The sequence below is a fragment of the Centroberyx gerrardi genome, chromosome 10, assembly GCF_048128805.1.
Source record: "Centroberyx gerrardi isolate f3 chromosome 10, fCenGer3.hap1.cur.20231027, whole genome shotgun sequence".
NCBI classification, from domain to species: Eukaryota; Metazoa; Chordata; class Actinopteri; order Beryciformes; family Berycidae; genus Centroberyx; species Centroberyx gerrardi.
This window is the reverse complement of record NC_136006.1, coordinates 3260277-3273369: the sequence shown is the minus strand read 5'-3', so window position 1 is coordinate 3273369 and position 13093 is coordinate 3260277. Positions and strand designations below refer to the sequence as shown.

The following is a 13093-nucleotide window of genomic DNA, read 5'->3' as shown; positions in this document are numbered from 1 at the left end:
ACTAGAGCCTACCTGCTTTGACCTGATGCAGTAAACCCCACCCATCTGGTGCTCAATAAGATAAAAACAAACACTAAGACTCAGACTTTAACTGCTGCGTAGCACAAAATGACCTTAATCTGTCTGCAGAGGTTGATAGAGTTGTTGATCAATGACTCAACGATGACTTCACCGGCAGATTTCTGGCTTTCAGGACTCACTTTCCGTCCTGTACTGCTGTGGAATAAAAACTCCACCTTCAGCTGCTCAGTGATGGAGGACGGTGCCGCGAGCGAGCGACACATTTCAGCTCTGAAGGCTAAAAAAAACCTCGTTCTCAAGTCAAAACAGCAAATGACAAAGCAGTTTAATTATTCCAGTATTCAGCATGGTGATATATCAGCTCTTCATTCATTTCTATTGGATCTCTGCTCTGGTTAGCTAGCTTACTCTGCTCTCTATTGTGAAAATGTGACATTGTTTTTGTCAATTACAGGCCACCGTACATCAAGGGGACAGGGGGTGGGGGTCTGTGGCAGAGACTTGTATAGCAGGAGATCAGTTCTATCTATGTTGTTGCAGTTCCACTGGTCACCAATAAAGGTCAATAAAGGTGATAAATTATACAATGCCTCTTTAACTGCAAACGCTACTTGACTCCAGTCTGACAAAAATAGAAAAGTTTCATACCAAAAGGATATCCATCATTCCATATCTAGCATTAGAAAAAAGTGGCTGATACAAATTGATAGAAAAGTGAAACTCATCAGACATCATGGTTCAGGTTGTTGTTGTTGTTGTTGTTGTTGTTGGTTCGGTCCATACGTACGTCTTGTTGTTGTAGGGCCGGCTCTCACAGATCTCGGGGGACAGATAGAAGGGAGTCCCAACACACGTCCGGGCCAGCTCCATGGTGCTGCACACACACGTCCAGACAGCACAGGCAGATGGTCTGCACTCAAGACACTGCAACTTTCCATCAATTTTAATCCTTTTTTTCTATTTATAGCATTGACAAATATCACTACATATCATATCACTTTTTTTTCTATTGTTTTTAATGTTTTTACTTATTTTATTGTTTTTACCCATTGTATTGTTTTTACTCATTACTCATTATTGTGATATGGTTGTGCTGAACTGTCAAAGCACTTTGAGCTGCATAGTCTGTATGAAAAGTGCTATACAAATACATTTATTATTATTATTACAGAACCACAGTTTTTCTGGCTAAGTAACGTTAGACTGAAGCTCAGTGAAAAAGACAAGAGGTAAGAGAGGAGGAAGCTAATATTATGAAGCCTAGCGCTCTGCTGCTAACTGAAACAATACAATCTATCATACTAAGTTATCTAGGTTAGCTAGTTAGCTAGCTGACCTTCAAGTTCAAACTAGCCATACTAGCCTATAGCTAGCCAGGTAAGATAGTTAGCTAGCTGCTGACCTTCAACTTCATGATGCCATGGACATGAATGAAAATAGAAGTCATTGATATTTACATTTTTATTTATTTTTTGACCAGAGTTCCTTGTTTGCCATTCTTTGCCAGTTAGCTAACTTTCACTCTGAAAAACTGCGGTTCTTTGGCTCCGCCCACTGAGGTTTAACTCAACCAATCAGATCATTTCTGCTTGCAAGAAATGTTTATAGAACTAAAACTCCAATCTGCATGTTCTTGTCTTGATTTATCAATTTGTTTCTACCATAGATATCAAAAAATAGAAATGAGTAGCCTTTTGATTTTGATGGTTACTTTATCCAAATGAAAAAAGTCAGATTTGATGGATTTTCATTTCAGGCCTCAAAATAATTGAAAAAACTGATAGGGGATGTAACCTTTTGATATCCACTGTATGTAATTAAACTACACTAAACATCCATAGTGATACAGTGTGATGTACAGTGCAGCAGTGTGTTGAACTGAACAGACTGTACAGTCAGTAACAGCAGAGGTCGGGTCTCTCTACAGGTCCACAGTCTGAGGAATGATAATGACATGTTTTGAAGTCTTCCATGTGCTGCAGAGCCTTCAGTGATAAACAGCTGCCAGGGGCGTGTGTGTGTGTGTGTGTGTGTGTGTGTGTGTGTGTGTGTGAAGATGACACTCACTCACTTATTCAACATTCTTGCGATTCCGAAGTCCCCCAGCTTCGCTTTCATCCCTCCGTCAGTCAGGAAGATATTCTGGAGCGATGGAGGGAGAGGAGGGAGAGGAGGGAGGGGAGGGAGGGGAGGGATGAAAGCGTCTCTGTGTCCCTCAAGCAAAACAATGACTGGGCCATTTATCATGTGCGGTCGATGGAGGGAGAACGAGTGTGTGTGTGTGTGTGTGTGTGGAAACAGATAGGATTGATGACAGATAGTAATGGATGTGAATAGAATTGATGCCTGCGGTCAGTTGGTAGAGATATTCTGGGAGCTGACGCACAGCGAGCGCTTTGTTCACAACACAGTCGAGATACAAACACATTACAGTGGTAAAAAAAAACCTGAACTCTGTGATGCCACTTATTATCTGAACATCATAACCTCTGGGTCTGTTCATAATGTCTTTTTCCATGCACATCTTCAGCTGGCAGTGCGTGATTTATGTAAGTTTCAGGGTTTAGTCAGGGCCGAGGCACGGGAGAGAGGAAGAGGAGGAAACATGGTGACGAGCTGCAGGGTGCGATGAAGAGGAGGAGGAAAGGTCGACTCCCAGGGGACGAAGATCACTTTTTTACCCGCTTCCAAACTCCACCAGACACATTTAATAACATTTTTTTTTTTGCCTTTATTTATCCTGAGCATCTTTGCTCATTTCTCCTCTGCTGTCAGCCATTGATTTAGTTTAGTTTAGTTGTTTGCACATATTAAAAAACAAACAATAAAAAATCAATACATTAAGAGAATTACCAAAGAAAGAAAGGGAAAAAAATGTGCATGTGCAGCTGAGGTAAAAAGCCCAAGATGAGCTTCTATCAAAATGAGGTTTTACTAATTAAGTTACAATCATTGAAAGTTAATTTTAAGTTGTTACAACATAATGAAAATACAATTACTGAAATGTTTTTACATAACAGTGTTGCAGGTTCGGTGCTTTGCTCAAGGGCAACTTGACAGCAGTTGTTGAGGAGAGAGAGAGAGTTACTCTTTGTCACCAAAACTTGAAAATGTCTTTGTTTTTGTCTTTAGCCGTGTTATGTGTTATGTGTTATGTGTTATGTGTTCTGATTATTACGTGACATGTGACACTGTGGGTTTGTTGCAGTGTGCTGAGCAGGCAGCTGCTGTGTAGCCTACCTGAGCCTTGATGTCTCTGTGCAGGATCTTGCGGTCATGGATGTGTTTCAGCCCCAGACAGATCTGAACGAACCAGTCCACCACCTGAGGACCAGACAGCAGCTTCACCTGACTGTGGTGGTGTGTGTGTGTGTGTGTGTGTGTGCGTGTGTGGTCTTGTATCTCTATACTTATAAAGACCAAATATCTTCAGGAGGACAGAAAGATGAGGAGAATCCAGTCCTCACTTCTTGAAGAGGGTTAAGATTAGCATTAGGGTGAGGTTTAGGTTCAGGTTAAGGTTTAGTTTAGGAGTTAAGAGAATGAATGAAGGTCCTCACAAGTAAAGTAATACAAACGTGTGTGTATATTATTTGTTATTTGTGTGTCTTTGTGCAACCTGTTTGCACATATTTTGCATAATTCTGTTTCTGTGCACATGCAGAATCATGGAAATGATCATCTTTATATTTGCATTGGTGTAAGTGTGTGTATATGCTCATGCTTTAATAATTCTTGTGTTTATGTATACAGGTGTGTGTGTGTGTGTGTGTGTGTGTGTGTGTGTGTGTGTGTGTGTGTACCTGCTCTTCAGTAAAGGGAACTCCTCTCTGCATGTTGATCTTCTTCATCAGGTCTCCTCCATCACAGTACTCCATCACTATGTACAGGCTGTTCCTCTCTACACACACACACACACACACACACACACACAGAGGACACCTATGGATACACACTAGCACACACATTTACTGAGCAGAAGTCCTGACCATGTGTCCACACACACCTTGAAATGAGCTGAAGAAGGCGACGATGTTGGGATGCTTCATCTTGGCGAGCAGCGTCACTTCCTTCTTGGACGCTTCCTTTTCCCTCGGAGACATCTGAGCAGAAAAACACACGACTCAACACACACTCTGCATCAACACACACTCTGCATCAACACACACTCTGCATCAACACACTCTGCATCAACACACACTCTGCATCAACACACTCTGCATCAACACACTCTGCATCAACACACTCTGCATCAACACACACTCTGCATCAACACACACTCTGCATCAACACACTCTGCATCAACACACACTCTGCATCAACACACTCTGCATCAACACACTCTGCATCAACACACTGCATCAACACACTCTGCATCAACACACTCTGCATCAACACACTGCATCAACACACTCTGCATCAACACACTCTGCATCAACACACACTGCATCAACACACTCTGCATCAACACACTCTGCATCAACACACTCTGCATCAACACACTCTGCATCAACACACTCTGCATCAACACACTCTGCATCAACACACACTGCATCAACACACTCTGCATCAACACACGCTGCATCAACACACTCTGCATCAACACACACTGCATCAACACACTCTGCATCAACACACGCTGCATCAACACACTCTGCATCAACACACACTCTGCATCAACACATGACTCAACACACACTCTGCATCAACACACACTCTGCATCAACACACTCTGCATCAACACACGCTGCATCAACACACTCTGCATCAACACACACTCTGCATCAACACATGACTCAACACACACTCTGCATCAACACACACTCTGCATCAACACATGACTCAACACACACTCTGCATCAACACACACTCTGCATCAACACACTCTGCATCAACACACTCTCTGCATCAACACACTCTGCATCAACACACACTCTGCATCAACACACACTCTGCATCAACACGCACTCTGCATCAACACACTCTGCATCAACACACACTCTACATCAACACGCACTCTGCATCAACACACTCTGCATCAACACACACTCTGCATCAACACACACTCTGCATCAACACACTCTGCATCAACACACACTCTGCATCAACACACTCTGCATCAACACACTGCATCAACACACACTGCATCAACACACTCTGCATCAACACACACTCTGCATCAACACACACTCTACATCAACACACACTCTGCATCAACACACACTGCATCAACACACTCTGCATCAACACACTGCATCAACACACTGCATCAACACACTCGGCATCAACACACTCTGCATCAACACACTCTGCATCAACACACTGCATCAACACACTCTGCATTAACACACTCTGCATCAACACACTGCATCAACACACTCTGCATTAACACACTCTGCATCAACACACACTCTGCATCAACACACTCTGCATCAACACACTGCATCAACACACTCTGCATCAACACACTCTGCATCAACACACACTCTGCATCAACACACACTGCATCAACACACTCTCTGCATCAACACACACTGCATCAACACACTCTGCATCAACACACACTGCATCAACACACACTCTGCATCAACACACTCTGCATCAACACACTCTGCATCAACACACACTCTGCATCAACACACTCTGCATCAACACACACTCTGCATCAACACACACTCTGCATCAACACACACTCTGCATCAACACACTCTGCATCAACACACACTCTGCATCAACACACTCTGCATCAACACACTCTGCATCAACACACTCTGCATCAACACACACTCTGCATCAACACACACTCTGCATCAACACACTCTGCATCAACACACTCTGCATCAACACACACTGCATCAACACACTCTGCATCAACACACTCTGCATCAACACACACTCTGCATCAACACACGCTGCATCAACACACACTCTGCATCAACACACTCTGCATCAACACACTCTACATCAACACACACTGCATCAACACACTCTGCATCAACACACACTCTGCATCAACACACGCTGCATCAACACACTCTACATCAACACACACTGCATCAACACACTCTGCATCAACACACACTCTGCATCAACACACTCTGCATCAACACACTCTGCATCAACACACACTCTGCATCAACACACATTGCATCAACACACTCTGCATCAACACACTCTGCATCAACACACACTCTGCATCAACACACTCTGCATCAACACACACTCTGCATCAACACACTCTGCATCAACACACACTCTGCATCAACACACATTGCATCAACACACTCTGCATCAACACACACTCTGCATCAACACACATTGCATCAACACACTCTACATCAACACACTCTGCGTCAACACACATTGCATCAACACACTCTGCATCAACACACTGCATCAACACACTGCATCAACACACACTGCATCAACACACTCTGCATCAACACACACTCTGCATCAACACACTCTGCATAAACACACACTCTGCATCAACACTACATCAACACACTCTGCATCAACACACTCTGCATCAACACACTCTGCATCAACACACACTGCATCAACACACTCTGCATCAACACACTCTACATCAACACACTCTGCATCAACACACTGCATCAACACACACTCTGCATCAACACACTCTACATCAACACACTCTGCATCAACACACACTCTGCATCAACACACTCTGCATCAACACACACTCTACATCAACACACTCTGCATCAACACACACTCTACATCAACACACTCTACATCAACACACTCTGCATCAACACACACTCTGCATCAACACACACTCTACATCAACACACTCTACATCAACACACTCTGCATCAACACACACTCTACATCAACACACTCTGCATCAACACACACTCTGCATCAACACACTCTGCATCAACACACACTCTGCATCAACACACTCTGCATCAACACACACTCTGCATCAACACACTCTGCATCAACACACACTCTGCATCAACACACTCTACATCAACACACACTGCATCAACACACACTCTGCATCAACACACACTCTGCATCAACACACTCTGCATCAACACACTCTGCATCAACACACACTCTGCATCAACACACTCTGCATCAACACACTCTGCATCAACACACACTCTGCATCAACACACACTCTGCATCAACACACTCTACATCAACACACTCTGCATCAACACACTCTACATCAACACACTCTGCATCAACACACTCTGCATCAACACACACTCTGCATCAACACACTCTGCATCAACACACACTGCATCAACACACTCTGCATCAACACACACTGCCCCCCTGCATTTGATTATTTCATTTCTGGGCTTCAATTTTTTTTAATCATTTTTATGTGCAAACGAACTAAACATAAACCTAAAAGAATTGAATTACTGGCTAAATTCATTAGCCTTACTGGAGGTTTGGGCAGCTTTGGGTTGCTGTTGTATTTCTTTGCACAGTGGTCACCCATGAGTCATGGGCCATGAGTCATGAGTCCACAGTGGCTGGTAAGACCAAACATTCACCAGCCACCTTCACTGTATTTTCTTTCTAAAAGTGAACTTTACTTTTAGTTTTTTGCACTAATAGTAAAACAGTACTTTGTCTTCATGAAGACAGTCAGTAGGGAACAGCATAGAGGAGACACTGGATGTTCTGGTGGGTTTTGATCCCACCGGTGTCTGAAATTAACTTTTTGGATCACCTGCCATAAAAAATATACCATTTTACCAGCCAACTAGATGTTTAGCATAGAATAGGACCTCGAAATGATGGCTGAACACCTGCCAGGTGGCTTGTGGACAAATTTACCTTCCATGGTGAAAGATGACCGGCATTTTCCTGCTGTCTGGTGTTACATTCCCTGCCCGTCTATTATGTAAATGCCCAGTAGATTAGGTGGATATATATTCTAAACACCCACATAAGAAGAGTTTCATTCCGGTATGAGATATCCACTGAAAACACTGTGAGGAAGTGATTTGTCAGTGTGTGTTTAAAGGGCAGGATTATGTAAATGTTGCCTGATGAACTGCAGGTAGTAAAGTTTTTGTACCTTAGTGAGGTTGACCTGTTTGACCACACACTGCCGGTCGCAGCCTCCCTCTCTGTCCCGGACCAGGAAGGCTTTCCCAAACGCCCCCTCTCCGATCTGACGCACGACCTCATAGCTGTTCATAACACCTGGACACCTGAGGAAGAGGGGGTGGAAGTTATTTAGACTCTATACTTGGAAGCTTGTATTCGGCACTGTAGAACATTGTGGCGTACTGTTAAATGTGTTTCATGCTGAGGGAAGGAAATTAAGTTTTATTTCCTCCAGCCACTGTGAAAATCCACCAGCCACTTTAAGGATTTTACCAGCCAGATTTTTCAAACAGTTATCAGGCAGTTATTTCTATTCTATAGTTCTATTATAAGTTCTATTATTAACTATGAATCTTCACACCTTAGACGTGAGTTTTCATACAACTCCCACAATCCTTTGTCTTTATTAATAAAGATCTACTCCACCTACTCTATCTTCCACTACAAAGGTCCGTCTGAGGGAGAAAAACAACTCCTTTTTTAGATGTATACTAATGGAAACTCATGCCTCATCTGCCAAAAGGTATAGTTCACCACCCTGTCTGACATGGGCTACAGCTGATATTTGCTCAGTCAGGCCTACAGCCTATCTGGGCAGCAGGCAGGGTGTAGTTAGTAGGGAAAGAGCCTCTGAACAGAAGGATCTGAGGGTTCAGGCTCCATCTGCCCTGCTGAAGTGCCTTTGAGCAACAACCTGAATCCCTCCTGGTTCTGGTCTCTGTAGCTGAGCCTGCTGGGAAGGTTCAGGGTGAGGAAACACTGTCTAGACCTCAATCTAATTACTGACCCCTCACAATCTGGCTTTATGAAAGGCAGACATACAGTATATATAATAATATCAGATTAGTACTGGACTTTAATTGACAATAATCAGTTTATTTCAGAAGATAGTTTTATTTATAATAGGTCCTTTATAATAACAGCAACAGCTCAATCAAATGAGGTCAAGGGACATCAAAGACATTTGATATAATCTGTGGAACTAAACAAGGTTGACCAATTTCTCCTTTTTTAAATTCTGCTTGTTGCACAGGTTATAGCTATTCACATTAACACGGACCCATTTAAGGGTATTCAAATTAGAGATAGAGACATTAAATTAAATTACTTTTCCTCCGCAGTATCTGATAGATTCGACAAAATGACAAGCATTTGTCCTGTAGCTGGTTTTATTTCCCATCCTGACGTTATTCCATAAGATACGACTAGTTTTAGGAGTCTGTAATTCAGTATTCAGCTCTCATAACGACAAGCCCAGCCGGCCAGAGGGAGCCCGTTGCCATGGTGACAGATACACAGCTAGCTAGCTTTCATGTTAGCATGCTAACCTAAAAGTGCACTGCTGATAAGGAAAACGCTCTTTCTCCTCTTTACAGTGTCAGATAACAAAGTCTACTCACCTTTCCAGTGTTATTTTTAGCTAGTCATGGTGAAAAAACGCGCTGGCAGCAGAGCGGTAATGTCGTAAGATGTGAAAGTGTCTGAAAAGTCTTTTAAAGCCCGGTGCAGAAGCTACGGGATGCGAGAGGGAAACCGCGAGGTATCATGGGAGTTGTAGTTGTTGTACTTTTTGTAGCCAATTTCTCCTCTATCAGACTAACAAAAACACCAGTTTAAGCTATGTTGCTAACAAAAACACTACTATATAAGTATAAGTCCTATAAGAAGTTGCAATACTCAACAGTGAGTTTATAGTGACTTTATCGTACTTTATGGTATTTATTTATCTCCAATGGTATTATTACAGGTTTTTCTATGGTATAATTTTTTATCTAGTTCTATTACTTGCACAGCAGTTTAAAGTTTGGCTGTAGTATTCATATAGTACCCTTCGATTCTTCTATATTATAAGATAGCTACTATAGTTCTTGTATCATTAAATATGGAGATATGGAGATTTGTGGAGTACACAGTGATGACTGACACATTCATCAGTGCTGTGTCTGTGTCAGCTGTCAGTCTGAAACCAGATCCGGCTTCACTGAGAGTGTAAAGACAAGATACTTTTTAAAACTCGGTGTGGCAGCAGAGTTTTGGAGCTTTATTCCCAGCCAGGATCATGTTGCTGCTGTCACACCCCGGGCTGATATGCAGGGCAGCTATAGAGTGTGTGTGTGTGTGTGTGTGTGTGTGTGTGTGTGTGAAATTATTCGTGGAGTACGTTACTATATCTGAAAGAGGTTGATGTAAATGTTATGTATGTTAAGTACCGTATAAGTCTGCCATACATGTTTATATATCTGGATCCAGGCAGACAGATATAGTACATACACAAGTCATGACATCATTTTGCTGATTATTGTGTTTTCACCTCAGTTGAAGGATCACATGCTCCACTATGGGTTGAGAAAATGTAACCATCCTTTGGTTCATAAAACCCTTTAAAACCCTGTTGGATAAACTGAAAACTGCCCGGTGGTTAAATTTTCACAGCAAAAATATGTAACAAATACGTTCTATATATCAGTGGTTCTCAACGTGGGGTCCGGGGACCACCAGGGGTCCTTGAGGGGGTTCCAGGGGGTCCCCAGCAAACTGATGAATTGTTCAACTTTACCATTATTTCATTTACAAGAAGTGAAGACAGTTATGAAGAAGAATGACTGTTCTGATCATAGTTTCTCTGTTATCTCTCTACCTACAATACAGACAGTCATGGAGTTCTGAACAAAATCATATCTAATAATAAAAATGTTCTCAGATTTGGGTCTGAGAGACAAAATCTCATCAAATGGGGGTCTGTGGCTCTAATGTGGACTAAATTAGGGTCCTTGATATGAAAATATCAAGGACCCTAGTAGTATAGTATGAGTATGTCCATATATTAGATTTGTGTGGTGTCTAAGCAGAAAAATATGAATTTACGGCTAATGATAATCAGTTGCAGATTTCTGACAACTTGATTTCCCCTGAATAATAAAAACCTGCAGATCCTGGTCCGGCTCTGCACACTCTTAATGAGTAAAAGGTCTTCAGGGAACATTTAGGAGTTCTTCAGGTTACAGAAACCTCATAGTCTGCAGGACTGGAGGAAACCTGGGAGAGAGAGAGAGAGGGAGAGAGAGAGAGAGAGAGAGAGAGAGAGAGAGAGAGAGAGAGAGAGAGTATGTAACGGTGCTTGCAGACTAGGTGCATTTCACAAGGCAAACAGGTCTCCATTCATTGTCTATGAGAAGTGAATAACATGCAGACGGCACAACAGGAGAGGTGGCGATGAAATCCATGAAGTTTTATTTATTTATTTATTGGTATATTTATTTTTAGATTATTTTTTGGACATTTTAGTCTTTATTAGATAGATGCTAGTGAAGAGAGGAGAGACTGGGAGAGAGTGGGACGTCACGCGCCCCAGACCACCGAGCCACCAGGACAAGTTTTATGTAAAATGTTAATATAATGCAAATGAGCACAGCGGTTGCAGTTGGAGAAACAAAAGCGTTCGATAGCCTGAATACTTTAGCTGCTAACTTTTAGCTTTGGAAGGCTAAACGGTGTTAGCTTGTACCGATCCCATCAATTTCAAATAGCTGCAGCCATTTATCCAGCTGTCTAGCTAAAGTAAAGCACATTATCAAGACTATGTTTTCCATATGCATGCTTATGGATTCTATTTGGGCAAAATGCTTTATTTATTCACTCCAGCAAACGGCTTTCTTCACTGAAAATGCTTGATGGGAGAAATAAAACATGAACCTGAAAGAGAAGAGTGTGCAACTTGAATTTTCTTTAGAAGTGGAATTGTTGCAAAAGCCTCGTCATGTGTGCGTTCTTTCTACTGAAGTTCAAAATGAAATAAAGTAAAAAAAAAAATACAAACTTAAAATAAATAATGTCAAATGACCTGAGGATTTCCTCGTCCCCAAAACAGCCAATGAAACGCCCACAAGGGACAACTTGTGACAGAGTGAAGAGACACGATGGCAACTGCTCGCACTTCTGTATGAACTGTTAGTGATGGAGAAAACAGAGTCAGCAAAAGAGAGAACGACAGAAATAGAGACTAAATGAGACGGTTTTAAGTGTGTGTGTGTGTGTGTGTGTGTGTGTGTGTGTATAAACAGATTCCTGGAAGCGATGCTCCTGCGATGCGAACACAGAGCCAAGCGGAAACTTTCTGTCACACACACTCTGCCGCCCAGGCTCCTCAGACATGTATCACCCTAACTTTAAACACTGTGTCTGTTTTATTTAGCTGTAACTGGATCAGAGTATTAAACACATCGGACTGGAGCCTCTCAGCCTGTCTGTCGTCTGTCTGTCGTCAGTCTGCTGCGGTGTGAAAACTGACAGCAGGCAGTCTGTTGTGAATCGGAGACTCTGTATTTGCTGACAGCTTCATGGAGGAGTGAAGGATGATGATGATGATGATGATGATGTCTTCCACTATTTCAGTTTCTTCTCAGATGTGCAGATTTTTACTTTTACAAACGTTTCTCGAAGGCAGAAATAATCTGATTGGTTGAGTTAAACCTGAGTGGGCGGAGCCAAAGAACAGATTAGATTTTTAGACCACTTTTACCAACTTGGTGATTTTGTTGGCAGATTTAGCAACTTTCCAAACCGTCCTGACGACTTCATCTCTCAAAAGCAACTTGTGACAAATTTTGCGTCTTTTCAGAACCATGGGGATCAATATTAATGTGTTGATTCCCAAAGTGTTTGGTGACAGATTGGTACGGCTGATGCTGATTGGCGCCACCAGCTCACCTAATCCAAAGAGCTCCGATTCACAGCTCTTCCCATACACAGCGTTCCTGGGTTTGAAAAAACTAGAAAAGTGGTGTGTGTGTGTGTGTGTGTGTGTGTGTGTGTGTGATAACGGATCAGCTGTCTCTACTTGGGGGGCCGGCAACAATTTCACCAATAATTTGACACAACTGTGAAACACTTGTCATGACATCACTGATGGAGGAGTGGCCAGAAAAGTGCAGCAGCCATTTTCTGCTCCTAGAAGCGGATGCAGGAGTGA

General features: G+C 42.4%; 2 protein-coding genes across 2 annotated transcripts in view; both read right to left on the bottom strand.

Moving 5' to 3' along the window:
- The window catches only part of nek5 (NIMA related kinase 5), a 29646-nt gene extending 21431 nt beyond the window's left edge, over positions 1–8215 (bottom strand). The window contains 6 exon segments of the mRNA XM_078286180.1: positions 809–895; positions 2093–2163; positions 3262–3345; positions 3825–3922; positions 4028–4124; positions 8093–8215. Of these exon segments, the coding sequence (XP_078142306.1) occupies positions 809–895; positions 2093–2163; positions 3262–3345; positions 3825–3922; positions 4028–4124; positions 8093–8215 (560 nt within the window).
- Positions 1–13093, bottom strand: part of lcp1 (lymphocyte cytosolic protein 1 (L-plastin)) — a 120961-nt gene that overhangs the window by 59140 nt on the left and 48728 nt on the right. The window lies entirely within an intron of this gene.